This window comes from Coffea arabica, chromosome 4c, assembly GCF_036785885.1.
Source record: "Coffea arabica cultivar ET-39 chromosome 4c, Coffea Arabica ET-39 HiFi, whole genome shotgun sequence".
In the NCBI taxonomy this organism is placed as follows: Eukaryota; Viridiplantae; Streptophyta; class Magnoliopsida; order Gentianales; family Rubiaceae; genus Coffea; species Coffea arabica.
The window spans coordinates 12,562,912-12,575,386 of NC_092316.1; the positions used below are offsets into that span (position 1 = coordinate 12,562,912).

The 12,475-nt window shown below is 43.2% G+C and overlaps 1 protein-coding gene and 1 long non-coding RNA gene across 2 annotated transcripts; both read left to right on the forward strand.

Annotated features, from left to right (window-relative positions):
• The first annotated feature begins 7,822 nt into the window (after nucleotides 1-7,822).
• LOC140004923 (uncharacterized) lies at nucleotides 7,823-8,301 on the forward strand. Its single transcript, XR_011812739.1, has 3 exons — nucleotides 7,823-7,879; nucleotides 8,013-8,078; nucleotides 8,182-8,301. It is a non-coding gene; the product is annotated as an uncharacterized lncRNA (long non-coding RNA).
• Nucleotides 8,302-9,907: 1,606 nt separating this feature from the next.
• LOC140004686 (replication protein A 70 kDa DNA-binding subunit B-like) lies at nucleotides 9,908-12,137 on the forward strand. Its single transcript, XM_072044825.1, has 9 exons — nucleotides 9,908-10,054; nucleotides 10,152-10,422; nucleotides 10,534-10,630; nucleotides 10,713-10,846; nucleotides 10,936-11,014; nucleotides 11,122-11,254; nucleotides 11,363-11,520; nucleotides 11,650-11,770; nucleotides 11,861-12,137. Exons 1-9 carry the CDS (start codon nucleotides 9,908-9,910, stop codon nucleotides 11,990-11,992), a joined length of 1,272 nt encoding a protein of 423 aa, XP_071900926.1. The 3' UTR covers nucleotides 11,993-12,137.
• The last annotated feature ends 338 nt before the right edge of the window (nucleotides 12,138-12,475 follow it).

Genomic DNA, 12,475 nt, shown 5'->3' on the forward strand with positions numbered 1-12,475 from the left:
AAGGAGCATTACTGGCCAAGCCATCCAGAAATTCTTTTGGAAGCACATAGTCTGTCATTTCGGGTTACCTCGGATGGTCATCTCTGATAATGGGAAGCAATTTGCAGACAACTCCTTCAAAGCGTGGTGTGAAGAGCTTGGGATCAAGCAACATTTCACTTCGGTTGGACATCCTCAGGCCAACGGACAGGCTGAAAACATCAACCGAACGCTTTTATACGACCTCAAGAATAGGCTATCTCAACTCGGATCCTCCTGGCTAGACGAGTTCTCTAGTTTGCTCTGGTCTTATCGGACTACACTTAGAACCGCTACCCAAGAGACCCTGTTTTCGTTGACTTATGGATCCAAAGCGGTGGTCCCTGTCGAGTTCCTTACTTCGAGTTCTAGGATTGCAGCCTTTGCCGCCCTGGCCAATGAAGACGAACGAAGAACTGACCTCGACCTTGTCGAGGAGAAGGCGGCAGCAGCCCGAATGGCCTCATACAAGAAAACCCTAACTAATTATTATAACTCCCGGGTCAAAAACTTTCGGTTCAACCCGAGGGATCTCGTTCTCCGAAAGAATTCAGTTGGCCGAGTTGAGCCCCAGGGTAAACTAGCTCCGAACTGGGAGGGGCCGTACCGCGTAGTCGAAACTATCCAACACGGGTATTGTAAGTTGGCCTATCGAGGTGGTGCTCTAGTACCTAGAACTTGGCACGCTGAGAACCTTAATTTGTACTTTCTATGACACTTGCATCTTATTTGAAGCTGCTTACACCCATTTCATGTACTTAGTTATTTTCTTAACACTGCCGATTTATGTTAAAGAAAATAAAGGGACAAGCGAGTAGTAAACGAACAAAAGAGTGAAGTGTTAGAAGACAGAGTTAATAGAGAAAAAGGAACGAAGATTGATATTAATACTGAAAAGGAACAGTTACAAAAAATTGAAAGTACAAAACGCCGAGGCCTAGAACTCTACTAAGAGTCCTTTCCTTCGGCAGTCCCTTGGCCCATGTCAGCCCTGATTTTTTCCACAGTTGTGTCATCTCCTTCCCTGCCGCCTTCAAGTCTGGGCTCAAAATCTGTCATTTCGCTGTTAAATTCCTCCCTAACCTCGGCCAGGTCTCTTCCAACTTGGATCCCCTCAGCCATGCAGTCGCAAAACTCCAGGGCATCCTCGTTGTAGTTTGCTTTGTTCTTGAAGAAGTCCAATTGTTCCGAGATAAGGAAGGGAGCCGCCTCATTTATAACCGAAATATACCTAAACATGTAGCTAGGCAGGATTAGCTGGCCGAGCTCATGAGTGAAGGTCTCGGATGAACGGAAAGCTTCCACTGCTGAGCTTCCCGCTTTCTCTATGGCCTCCCAGGAAGACTCCTCCTCTTGAAGTCGCCTATTCTTCTCCTCTTCTAGAGCAGTCTTCAGGGAATTGATGCTGGCTTCGAACTGCTCCATTTCAGCCAGGCGTTCTTTGCGAAACTGCGTCTTTTCCTCCTCAGCCAGCTTCTTTTTCTCCTCGACCAGTTTCAGATTCTTTTTCCAGAGGAAGACCTTATCCTGAAGCTCGGCGAGAGCTTGGTTCTGGGAGCATGTTGGTATAGAGTTGTACCAACTCGGACAGGAACGCCGAGGTCGAGGCCCATGATACCGAGGTGCTCTATATTAACTCGATGGAAGTCAATTTTTTGGCGTAGTTGTTATCCCTCGGCAGGTTGGAGTGTACCAGCAGATGCTGGACGACCCTAGGGTCTAGGCATCGGTCGTTGAAGCCGACATTCCACTCGGGACACCAATGCCAGTTGGGATGCCTCTTGTCATCTCCGGCCTTTTGAGGTAGGATGAAGTGTCGGTTCCAGAGGGACGACCCTATGACGGGCGTCTCGGCAGCAAGGACTTGAGCTTGCTTGCCCCAGCCGGTAGGGGACGGGCCACAATGTGACACCTCTGTTGACCACCCTCTCCGGAATCGTGAAACCTTGGGAGGTTTCTTCAAGGATGACGACGATAGGGGGAGTCCGAGTTGAGGTGGCTATTTTCTTCTTTTGAGTCTCCGAAGTCTCCCCCAGAGCTTTCCTATTCTGTGGCTTCTTCGCGATTTCGGCAGTGCCCGCGGTGGTCAAGTTTGATAATCTCACCACTGCAGGAGATGAAGATATTACTACTTAGAATCGAAGTAAAAGGACAGGAAAAGATACGAAATGAGAAGTATAATATTTCTGAAATCTAGTAGAGAAATGAGGGGGATGATCCAGGTTGATCAAGACTCGGCTGATCCCGCCTTTGACAAGGATCACTTCAGGGTAGTCTCTGCAGTTGATCTTGAGGCCCGATCCAAGAAGCTTTCGGAAGTTCTCCTCTTCGTGACGACCAGGAAAGGGATCCTTAATCGAGATAGGCGGCCTCCATCAAAACCCCCTGAGGAAGTTCTCGGCGAGGACAAAAATGAAGTTATGCTTCCATTCTTTTATTGAAGAGAGAGCATCCACCACTAACTTCGGCACGTACTTATTTCGGTTGCCGAAGTAAAATCGACCCTTCTTATCGCTGTTCTTGATCGTGTAGCAGTGTTGGAAGAGGGTCACTGTGGGAGTTATCTCCTGCTCTCGGCAAAGTAATTCGAATCCAATGAGAATTCGAACTGCGTTAGGAGACAACTGGGTAATCTGGACGCCCCAGTATCTTAGGCTATCCCAGAAGAATTTCGTCGTGGGCATCCTCAGTCCGGTTTCCAGCTGGTCAACGTAAATAGTCACTCTTCCCCTCGGGGGCTACTCAGTTGTTTGATACTCCCGAGACGGATAGATGCTATAACAAGAGCGAAAGGGATATTGACGAATCACCTCGTTAGCTTCTTGAATATTGACCACGTTGTGATACTGGGGAAGTAGATCGAAGTCTACCATTGACAGGTCAGGAGGTGGGGCCTGCTCTAGCACCCCCTCGTCCCTAGGCACCTTGATCCCGAGGGTGTCGTCATACATCACCTCGGAGTCCCCTTCGCTCGGATCTCAAGAGGGTTCATCCCCGCCAACATCCACGGCTGCCTCATCCGGACTAGAAGACAAGTCTTCCTCTTCTTAGACAAGGTCGGACCTCTCGACTGTCGTGAAGTCCAATCTCACTGTCTCCTTATGCGTGCTGGCCACCCAAGCCATGATGATAAAGAATAGGGAGAAAGGCAAAGCAAACTTACTGGTTATGAAGTAAAGGGGTCGGGAAAAACTGTCGAAACTCTTCAGAGAATTCACACACTGCAGATATTCACTCTGATGCTACTTTATAGGGTGTTGAAAATGCTTGCGGTAAAATGTAAATGGGGATGGAAGCCTCCTATTTATACAGGAGAAAGGAAGACGGAAAGATGGGGCGTTTGGATCTCCCAGACGGGCAGCCTCTCTCCTCATTTATGACTGCCAGCCCATTGGTCTTCCATCACGCGTCTTTTCGTATTATCATTTAAAACTGACACCCGTCCCGTCACCATTTCATATCACTTGCTGGACCTATCCTGACACAATTGCCATTTACTGTATTCGTACGGAAGCTCCGGAAAATACCGCCCATCTCATCTTTCCCGAGGCTTGGGGGGCTTATTGAGGAGGGTCATTCCGGTTCGTCGTGAATACGCACATCTTGATTCTGCCACAGCTTAAGACCGCCGAAGGGACCGAATTCCTGACGTGTTAGACCTCGAAGGGTCTCACCTTGGCATGATTTCCACCAAAGGCCGGGGTCAAAGACGTGACTCCTACCCATGTGCTCCTGTCAAGTGATGGGACGACTGGGTTCAGGTACAGTCTGACACATGTCAGGGGTCAGAACGATTGATAGGACCTATTGCCGCCGCCAATCTGTCAATTAAAGCTGACAGTTTGGGCATGACAGCCCCTAGGGAGAGAGATCCTCTCAGTCCTCTCCTCCTCTCATATAAATACCTTTAAGACCCCTCAGAAAGAAAGGGTAAGACTCCTTCTCTAATTCAATAACTTTACATTCACTTCTAACAGAACTAACTAGCGCGCCGGAGGAGAATCAGGGGATCTAGCCCCGCATTTCTTAAAACTCGAGCAGGTGACTTCTGGGGAGCTGCATTTCTCACCCAAGGATAGATCGACATGTGAGATAAAGCCCGAGCAACCAAAAATCACCTCTTCAAGATGAGATGTGAATCAGACCGAAATTGAACTCAGAATTCTAATTATAACCAAGAAACAACAAGTGAAAAAGCTAATTAAACGAACAGTTTTGGCTTCAGTACAAGAACTAAATGCTGAGATGGAGAGGAGAAGATTCTTAAGGCATCACTTGCAGACTACACTGTTATTGGTTCTATGCCCTGGTTGTTGATGGGTGATTTCAATATCGATCAGCTACTACTTTGAGAAATTAGGAGGTACAGGATATGGTCTATCTACCTGTAATATCTGAATTCAGGGAATGTCTTGAGTTTGTTGATGTTGATGACTTACCAACCAAAAGATATCGCTTGACATGGTGCAACAAACAAGATGAAGAAGATAGACTATTATATTGCAAACTAGACAGAATAATGTGTAATGATGAATAGCTTGCAGCTTTTTCTCTCATTGAAGCTGCATTTCTAGATCCTTTAATATCTGACCATATACTTGTATTTGCCCATTTTAAAGATGATCTCAATGCAGGTCCCAAACCTTTTCAATTTTAGAAGTACTTGGATGGGGCATGATAAGTGATAACTTGATTTAATGTTCTAACTTAGCCAGGCATGCATATTCATATTTGAAAGGGATCCTGTGAATGTGATTTATAGAAAGCTAAGTCTTTGAAATTTGAACTGAGAACCTTAGATAGAAGAAACTACAGCAACATCTCCTTGAGAACTTAGAAAGCTAGAGAGGAGCTCTGTAGTACTCAACGAACAGCTGCTGATTACCCCTCATTATGGAATGCTTTAGGAAGCTAAAAGATGTTATCAATGTTGTTGTATGCTGAATTGGCTCAAGTAGAGGAGAGTTTTTACAAAGCAAAATCCAGAATTAGAAAGTTGCAAGAGAGGAATGCAAATACAGCATTTTTTTTCATAGGAAACTGAAATTTCACTATGCTCACAGGAAGATCCTTACCTTGACTAAATCCAGGAGTATTAAGCTAACAAAATGAGGATGTAAAGGCGGAAGCAGTTAGGTATTATCAGACATTATTTAGAAATCAAAGGCCATATTCTAATAATTTGGAAGCAAGGTTGAGTTCCATTATCCAGAATAAACTTACGGCTGAGCAAGGGTGTAGTTTGATCAAAGATATTACTAATGCGGAAGTTCATCAACACTCTAGTATGAGAGAAAGAGCAGCTCCTGGACCTAAGGGTTATACTGTGGAATTTTTAAAAAGGAACCATTCTCTTGTGGGACAAGATGAGATAAATGTCGTTAGATACTATTAATTTCTCCACCGGCACTGTGAGTAATGATTTAAATAGCACAATTTCCTCCTCAGCGCTAAAAGTTGCTTCACCTGTGGGTATGAAGGAATATAGGCCTATAGCCTGTTGTAACGTGTTGTACAAAGTTTACTCCGAAGTATTGACAGAAACATTAAATGGAGTGGTGGATGGACTTATTTCAGAAGGCAGAATGCTTTTCTGAAGAGTAGGAGTATAGCTGACAACGTTCTATCAATGCATGAGCTAGTAGAAAATTGTCACAGGAGAGGAGGCCAAACTAGATGTGAACTTAAAGTGGACATTATGAAGACCTATGATACATTGAGGTGACATTTCTAATTTACTCTTCTGAGGGTTATGAATTTCATGCCTTTATTCGTAACCTGGTTGTAATTGTATCATCACAACAAGCTTCTCTATTGATCTCAATGGGTCACTAGTAGGAAACTATCGGGGATGAGTTTCTTGCCTGTGAACACAAGATAAAGAAGGCAAAGAAACAGGGCTTATCCCCTGGAAAAGCTCTAATGCCTAGGTTAGAGGCCGAAGTAAGTCGGCGGTGTGTACTTATAGCTCCAAAAGATTAGTACGAATTTTAGGAAATCAAGGTGCATTAATTGCCCTAGGCGGAGCCTGAGGTAAGCTTGATCTCTTAGGCAAGTAGCTTTGGACTATTGTCACATCAGGCGGCGGAGCGTTACATCAGTCACAGTCTGGCTAGAGGTGCAACTTGACTATACCAAGCTTTCATGGATATTGAACCACAGCCTTGGAAGGTACAAGTAGCCAAGGCCTTCTTACCACTATCACATTAGGTGGCGGAGCATTACGTCAACCATAGTCTCATCTAAAGGTGAAAGCTCGGTACAGTCAAACTTTCATGGATATCAAACCATAGCCTCAAGAGGTATGGGTAGTTGAGATCTTCTGATCACTGTCACATCAAACGACGGAATATTACATTAGTCACAGTCTAACTAGAAGTGTAGCGGAGCTTTCATGAATATCGGATCATAGCCTCAGGAGCTATGAGAAGTTGAAGCCTTCTAACCTTTATCACATCAGTCGGTGGAACGTTACGTTAGCCATAGTCTAACAAGAGCTCAGCTGTGCTGATTTTTCATGAATATCAGACTATAACCTTGGGATATATGAGTAATTGAGGCCTTCATACCATTGTCACATCAAGTAGTTGAGCATTACGTCAGTCACAATCTGGATAGAGGTGTAGCTCAGCTGTGCCAAGTTTTCATGGATATTGGACCAAATTCTCGAAAAGTATGGATGGCCGAGGACTTCTAACCGCTATCAAGTCAAGCGGCAAAACGTTACGTCAACCACAATTTACAACCGCCATCATATCAGGTGTGCCAGAACATTATATTAGCCACAGTTTAGCTAGAGATGCAACTTGGCTATGCTGATCTTTCATAGATATCGAGCCATAGCCTCGGGACGGATGGGTAGTTGAGGTGATGGCTTGGGACCCACCTCAATTTGCAAAAGGAGGCTTTATTCTCCTAAAAGATTAGCTACTTGGGGATGAATGTTGTGGAAAGAATAAGTATTCTAAAAGTTTTTTCTTGACCACTGGACCAATCTCAATGGTTACGTATTTTCTTCTCTTAATCAAAGTATGAAATTTGCGCAAAACAACACCCTCAGTAGGGTTCTTCAATTATAAAAAATTTCACCAACAGCTATGATATCATGGTTATGCTTTCGTGATATATTTTATTTGGATCAAAAGTTATGCAATCACTAGCCGTAGCCTAGTAGTTATCTGAGTACCAGCTGACGAAACACCTTCAAGTTCAAGGCTTTTATAGACAACAAGGGGAATTTAACAAAAATACGAGGGAGGCAACCGTAATTAACCTAAAGCTCTTATCAACATAAGTAGATAACATGCGAAGAGGGGTGATGACCTGGAGGTTTTTCGTCGTCCTCTCACGTGCCGCGCGTGTGGGTTAGCAGCATTGTGTTGTTCGCGCAAGGCGCGGCGGGTTCAGCTCCGTTGGCCGCTTCTCTTCTTTTCTTTCTTTTTCTTTTTTCTGTCCTTTCTGTCAGTAACCCATGTGTCTCCTGCTGCGTTTTCTGCTGTGTTTCTCTATCTGGCAGAGTCCAGTTCCTCTCCTTTCGCCTCGCTTGTCTCTCTCCTTCTTCTTGACGATATTCTTATGTTTGCTCTGTTTCTGTGCGCTTACTCTGTGACCTTACTCTGTGAGCGTACCTCACCAGAAAAGGTACATGAGATAAAAGGTACCTCCTTCTTCATGATTTACTGTGAGCTTACTCTGTGAGCTTCCGATTAGCTGATATTTTTTATTTTTTTAACTGATATTTTTTTATTTTTGTTCATACTCTGTGAACTTCCGGTTAACTGATATTTTTTGTTTTTTGTTCAGATGAACTGCCGTCTGTTCACGGCGGCTCCTTCTCCTCCATTTTACCTTTTCTAGTGAGGTACGCTCCTCCTCTGCCATTGTACATTTTCTATTTTATCTCTTCTCTTCTTTTTTACTCCTCAACATACGCTGCCGCTGTGAGCTTACTCTGTGAACTTCCCCTGAACTGATTTTTTTATTTTTTCCAACAGATAAGCTGCCGTCTGTTCACGTCGGCTCCTCCATTATACCTTTTCTGCCTCTTCCTTTCCGGTGAGGTACGCTCCTTCTCTGCCATTCTACATTTCCTATTTCTTCATCCATAAACTTCCTTTCCTGTGAGTTTTCTCTCTTTTTAATTCTTTTTGCCTCTCTTTCTAGACCAGAAAACGGTTTTCTTCTCTTCGTCCGCCGCTCCTGAGATCCCTCAGAACCGGGACTGCCAGCGCTAACCACCGTCGGCACTTCGCCTTCTGCACCGGTATGTCTCCTTCGCAGTCGCTTTTCTCTGTTTCCTCCTCTGGTGTTTTCCCTCCCCGGTGAGCATCGATCTCACCTTTTTGGTTGCGCTGCTTTTTCCCTTTTTTTTCCTCTTTTCCCCTCATCGTTCCGTTGTATTTTTTGTTTGACTTTTCCGTTATCTGATCTACACGTGTTTGCCGTTCGTGTTTGTGTTTCCCCCCCCCTGCGTTGCGCTATTTTTCCCCCCTTTTTCTGGTCCTCCCTTGCAGATTTGACGCTATGTAGATCATGTGTAGTTGTGTGTTTTGTGATGTGTTTTTTATGGGTTGTTCTACACTGTTGCGCTTTTTCCCCCCTTCTTGTGTCCCGCCCTTTAGTATTTGTCTACCGTTCTCATAGGAAACAAAAAAAAAAATCTTACCCCAAAAAAAAAAAAAACAGATGCACTTGCCTATCTATTCCAAGGACTTTATTTTCCAGTATGCTTTCGGCCTCGCTTGACTGATGGTGGTGGTTTCAAACAATCGTCTTTCTTCCCCTGATACATTGCAGCTCTTTCTATCGTCAGTTTTTTATCCCTTTCTTCTTTATTAGCCCTGGTATAGCTAAAATCATCTATTTCTGCTTTATCTATGTTGTTCTCCAATGCTGTTGTTGTTCCTTACAGTGAGCATTTTTTTTTGGATTTTTTAGTTGGACACTTAGATTGGTATTATGCTTATTGTTAAGTTTGCTTGTTTTTTATCCCCTTTCTTTTTATTAGTCCTGAATATAACTAAACTCATCTATTTCTGCTTTATCTTTGCTATTCTCCGTACTGTTGCTGATTTTTCCATTGACCATTTTTTGCAATTCTTTAATGGCTTGCTTTTTCTCTTCTTGTGGAATATTTAGCTTGGTTTTATGCTTGTTGTTTAATCTGTTTGTTTTTTTTCGTATGTTTTTCCTTAGGGAACTTTTTGGTACTTTCGTTTTGCTACATTCTCTTTCACTGTGTAAGATTGCTAACTTTTTATGTATGTGTTCTTATCTTTTTAATTCCTTGGGCTCCGTTTAGTTAGATTGGTGATTGTACACCTTGTAAACTGCACTTAAGTGTACTCTATACATGTTTCTGAATACATGTGTCCATCCATGAACAATCTTCTCTTAATTTTTCCTTTAATTTGAATATTTCTTCATGTTTCCTTTTGTTTCTGGTTGGGTTTTTTTCAGGAATGTATAGTGATTTTTTTTGGAAAAGGGTGCGGCTTCCTGGCTAGAGTTTTACGGCAGATTAGAGTTGTAAATAGGCTACTTTATTTTGTTGTCCATTAGGCTATGTTGATATGAATTTGGATTCATTAGATGTGTTTCCCACTTTAAATTGATTGCCATATCTTGCCTTTGAGGTTCATTCTTCCCTTCGAGCACCCGGAATTTCAATCCTTGCACCTTGGGATGTATTTCTTTAGAAAAATTTGCCTCGTGCATTTAATTTGTTTTTTCCCTCACTCTCGATATTATGTTTGCATGCCTTTTTTTTCCCGCTGCTCCTCTTTTGCTCATTCCAAAGCATTTCCCTTTTGTTGTGTCGTTTTGCATATTCGACCACTGCAACTCCGCAGTCTTGACCTGCCTTCCTTTTTTAATTTTAAAGCTGTCCATGGAGCCTCTGCACGTGTCCGAGGTTCATAGTTCGCTGTCCCAGTGGACATCTGTTATCCTGGTTATGGAAGCTTCTTGTACTAAAACTACCCATGCAGGCCGTGCATCAAAAATTTACCGTCGCTTCGTCTTTTCTGATTCGCACGTAACGCATTGTTTTTTCCCTTCTATTCTTCTTCTGCTTGCTTCTTATCTTTCTGCTGTTGTTTTTTAACTGTTTTTTATGCTACTGTTGTTGATAGGGTGTGAAAGTTTCTGCTGTTGCCTTTGATGATAATGTTGCTCGTATTGAAGGTTTACTTCTTCCTTTCAAGAAATACTGCATTGGTGGCGCTTCTGTTGAGGAAGTTCCCAGACCTGCTTCTCCAGATTTGTACCGATTCTTTTGGATTCTAACCAGGGATACTTTGATCAAGGAGGTTTTTGAACCAGAAACGCCAAGCCTTCCGCCTTATTTTGATCTTACACCTTTCACCTCGTTCCAGCATTTGGCTGACAGCCACGTCTCTATAAGTTGGCTATTCTTTTGTTCTTTCTTTTGTGTTATCCCTTTTCCCCCTCCCTTCACTTCATTCTGCTTGTCGAGTTCTGCTCATTTGATGTCATTGCCTTACTTTCCAACAGACATGATGGGAGTTGTTTTGCATGCTTTGCCGATAAGGGAGTCCCGTTTTGATCTACCCTCTGTTGTTACGAGAGACTACGTTGTTGTTGATAAGAGGTTGTTCTCGCTGCTACTTTTCCTGGTTACCATTTCTTTTTTTTTTCTGTATTGATTGGCTTTTTTTATTTGTTTTCTCCAGCAATATGCCTATTCTTTTGACGCTGACTGGTGATCTTGAATCTGAAATCGGAAATGCTATATCGGATGCGCTTGCCTCCATTGAATCGAAACCGGTTATTATTTATATTAGAGTCAGGGTTAAGACCAACGATTGTTCGTTCCATACCTTATAGCCATCTGGAGTAGTTCAATTCATTTTTTTTCCTGCTTCTTATTATATGCTCCATTCTTTTCTCGTTCAGATTTATCCCTCTGTACTACGCCTACTTCGGTTGTTTTGATTTCTCCAAGAGTTCTCGAAGCCACACATCTTGAACAATGGTTGTAAATTCCTCCTTTCTGCAGTTCTGAAGGAGATTTGTTCCCTCTTTCCCTACCCATGGCAGGCTTGGCTTATCATTACTGTCTTCTATCTGTCTCCCATGTAGGTACCGCAGCAATCGTTCTGAACTAATGACTTCTGTTTTGGAGGAGAGATACTGCAACCCCCTTCTACTTCTTCCTCCTGTTACCGACGCCATGTTGTCTACTGTTTCTGGAGTTGTCGCAACAGTTCGATTTGTTAGGCGCCTTCCCTGTTGTTTTATTTTTTTTTTCATTTTTCCCCCCTTCTTTTCCTGCGTTATCCCCTTTGCTGTTTTTGTGAAAATGCTTGTTTTTTCCTTATAGCCTATGGGTGCTTCATGGATTAAGGGCCGCGTTACTGTAGATCGGTTGCATCGGCTCTGGCATTTGGCCTGCCCGTACTGCTTTGCACCTAACAACTTTATTGAGACTCTAGGGATTTCTTGTGTTACCTGTCTTACGGACCTTTATACCTTTCCTAGGTGCAGTTATGCCGCTTATTGGCTATGTTTTGCTTGTGTTTACTCTTTTCCTGCTGTTTGCTTTGACTTGGTGAATATGTTTCCCCCTGTTGCTCCTTGAATCCTAATTGACTTATCTTCTACTTCCAGAGCACGTATTAAGTTGACTGTTACTGATGGTACTGCATCCATCAATGTCATTGCCCTGGGCTATGAAGCTGAGAAACTAATAGGCTTTACTGCATACCAGCTTAGTCAAGCTGAACATGAGGTTTCCGTCAGTTTACTTATTTATGAATGCTTTTTCCTTACATGTCCTGTGCGATGCATCTATTTTACTGGCATCTGTTGTTCTTTGTAGGGCGTTACCCTGAACCTCCGGGTTGCCGATGCTCTCGATGGAAGAGTTTTGTGCTGCTATGTTAGCCGTTCTCCTGAATCCATTCAGTTGACTGGGGTCAACTTTATTATTGTTACATCTTACTGGGTTTAGAAACTCTGCCTGTAATAATTATATAGAATTTAGCTTTCCTAATCATAGCTTTATACTTAATAGGCTACTTTGTCCAGTTATCAGTGGTTGATGGCTTCTGTAATGTGATGCTTTATATCTTTCGTAAACGCCCGTTGTTCAGGCACCTCCCCCCCTCACCTCTTCTTTTTAAACGATCTCGACATACTTCTCCGCCAAAATGTAGCTTGCTCTGGTTGCACGAAATGCACCAAAACTCTTTCAAATCAGTCGTCCTTAATGGACAGCTCTATGCTCCCTGACCAAGTCATTAGTTTCTGACTTTGGGGTGTCAGTACCCATTCTTCCGGTTTTAAATGCGTGCCTAATAGTAATAGGCCCGGTCTCTTTTTTTTCCCCTTCATGGTACGTATATGGCTTTCTTCGATCAAAAAAATAAATAAAAACTCCCTCAGAATTAAATCTAGCTGCTCAATTGGAGGGGTGGGCCATGCTGCCCTTGAA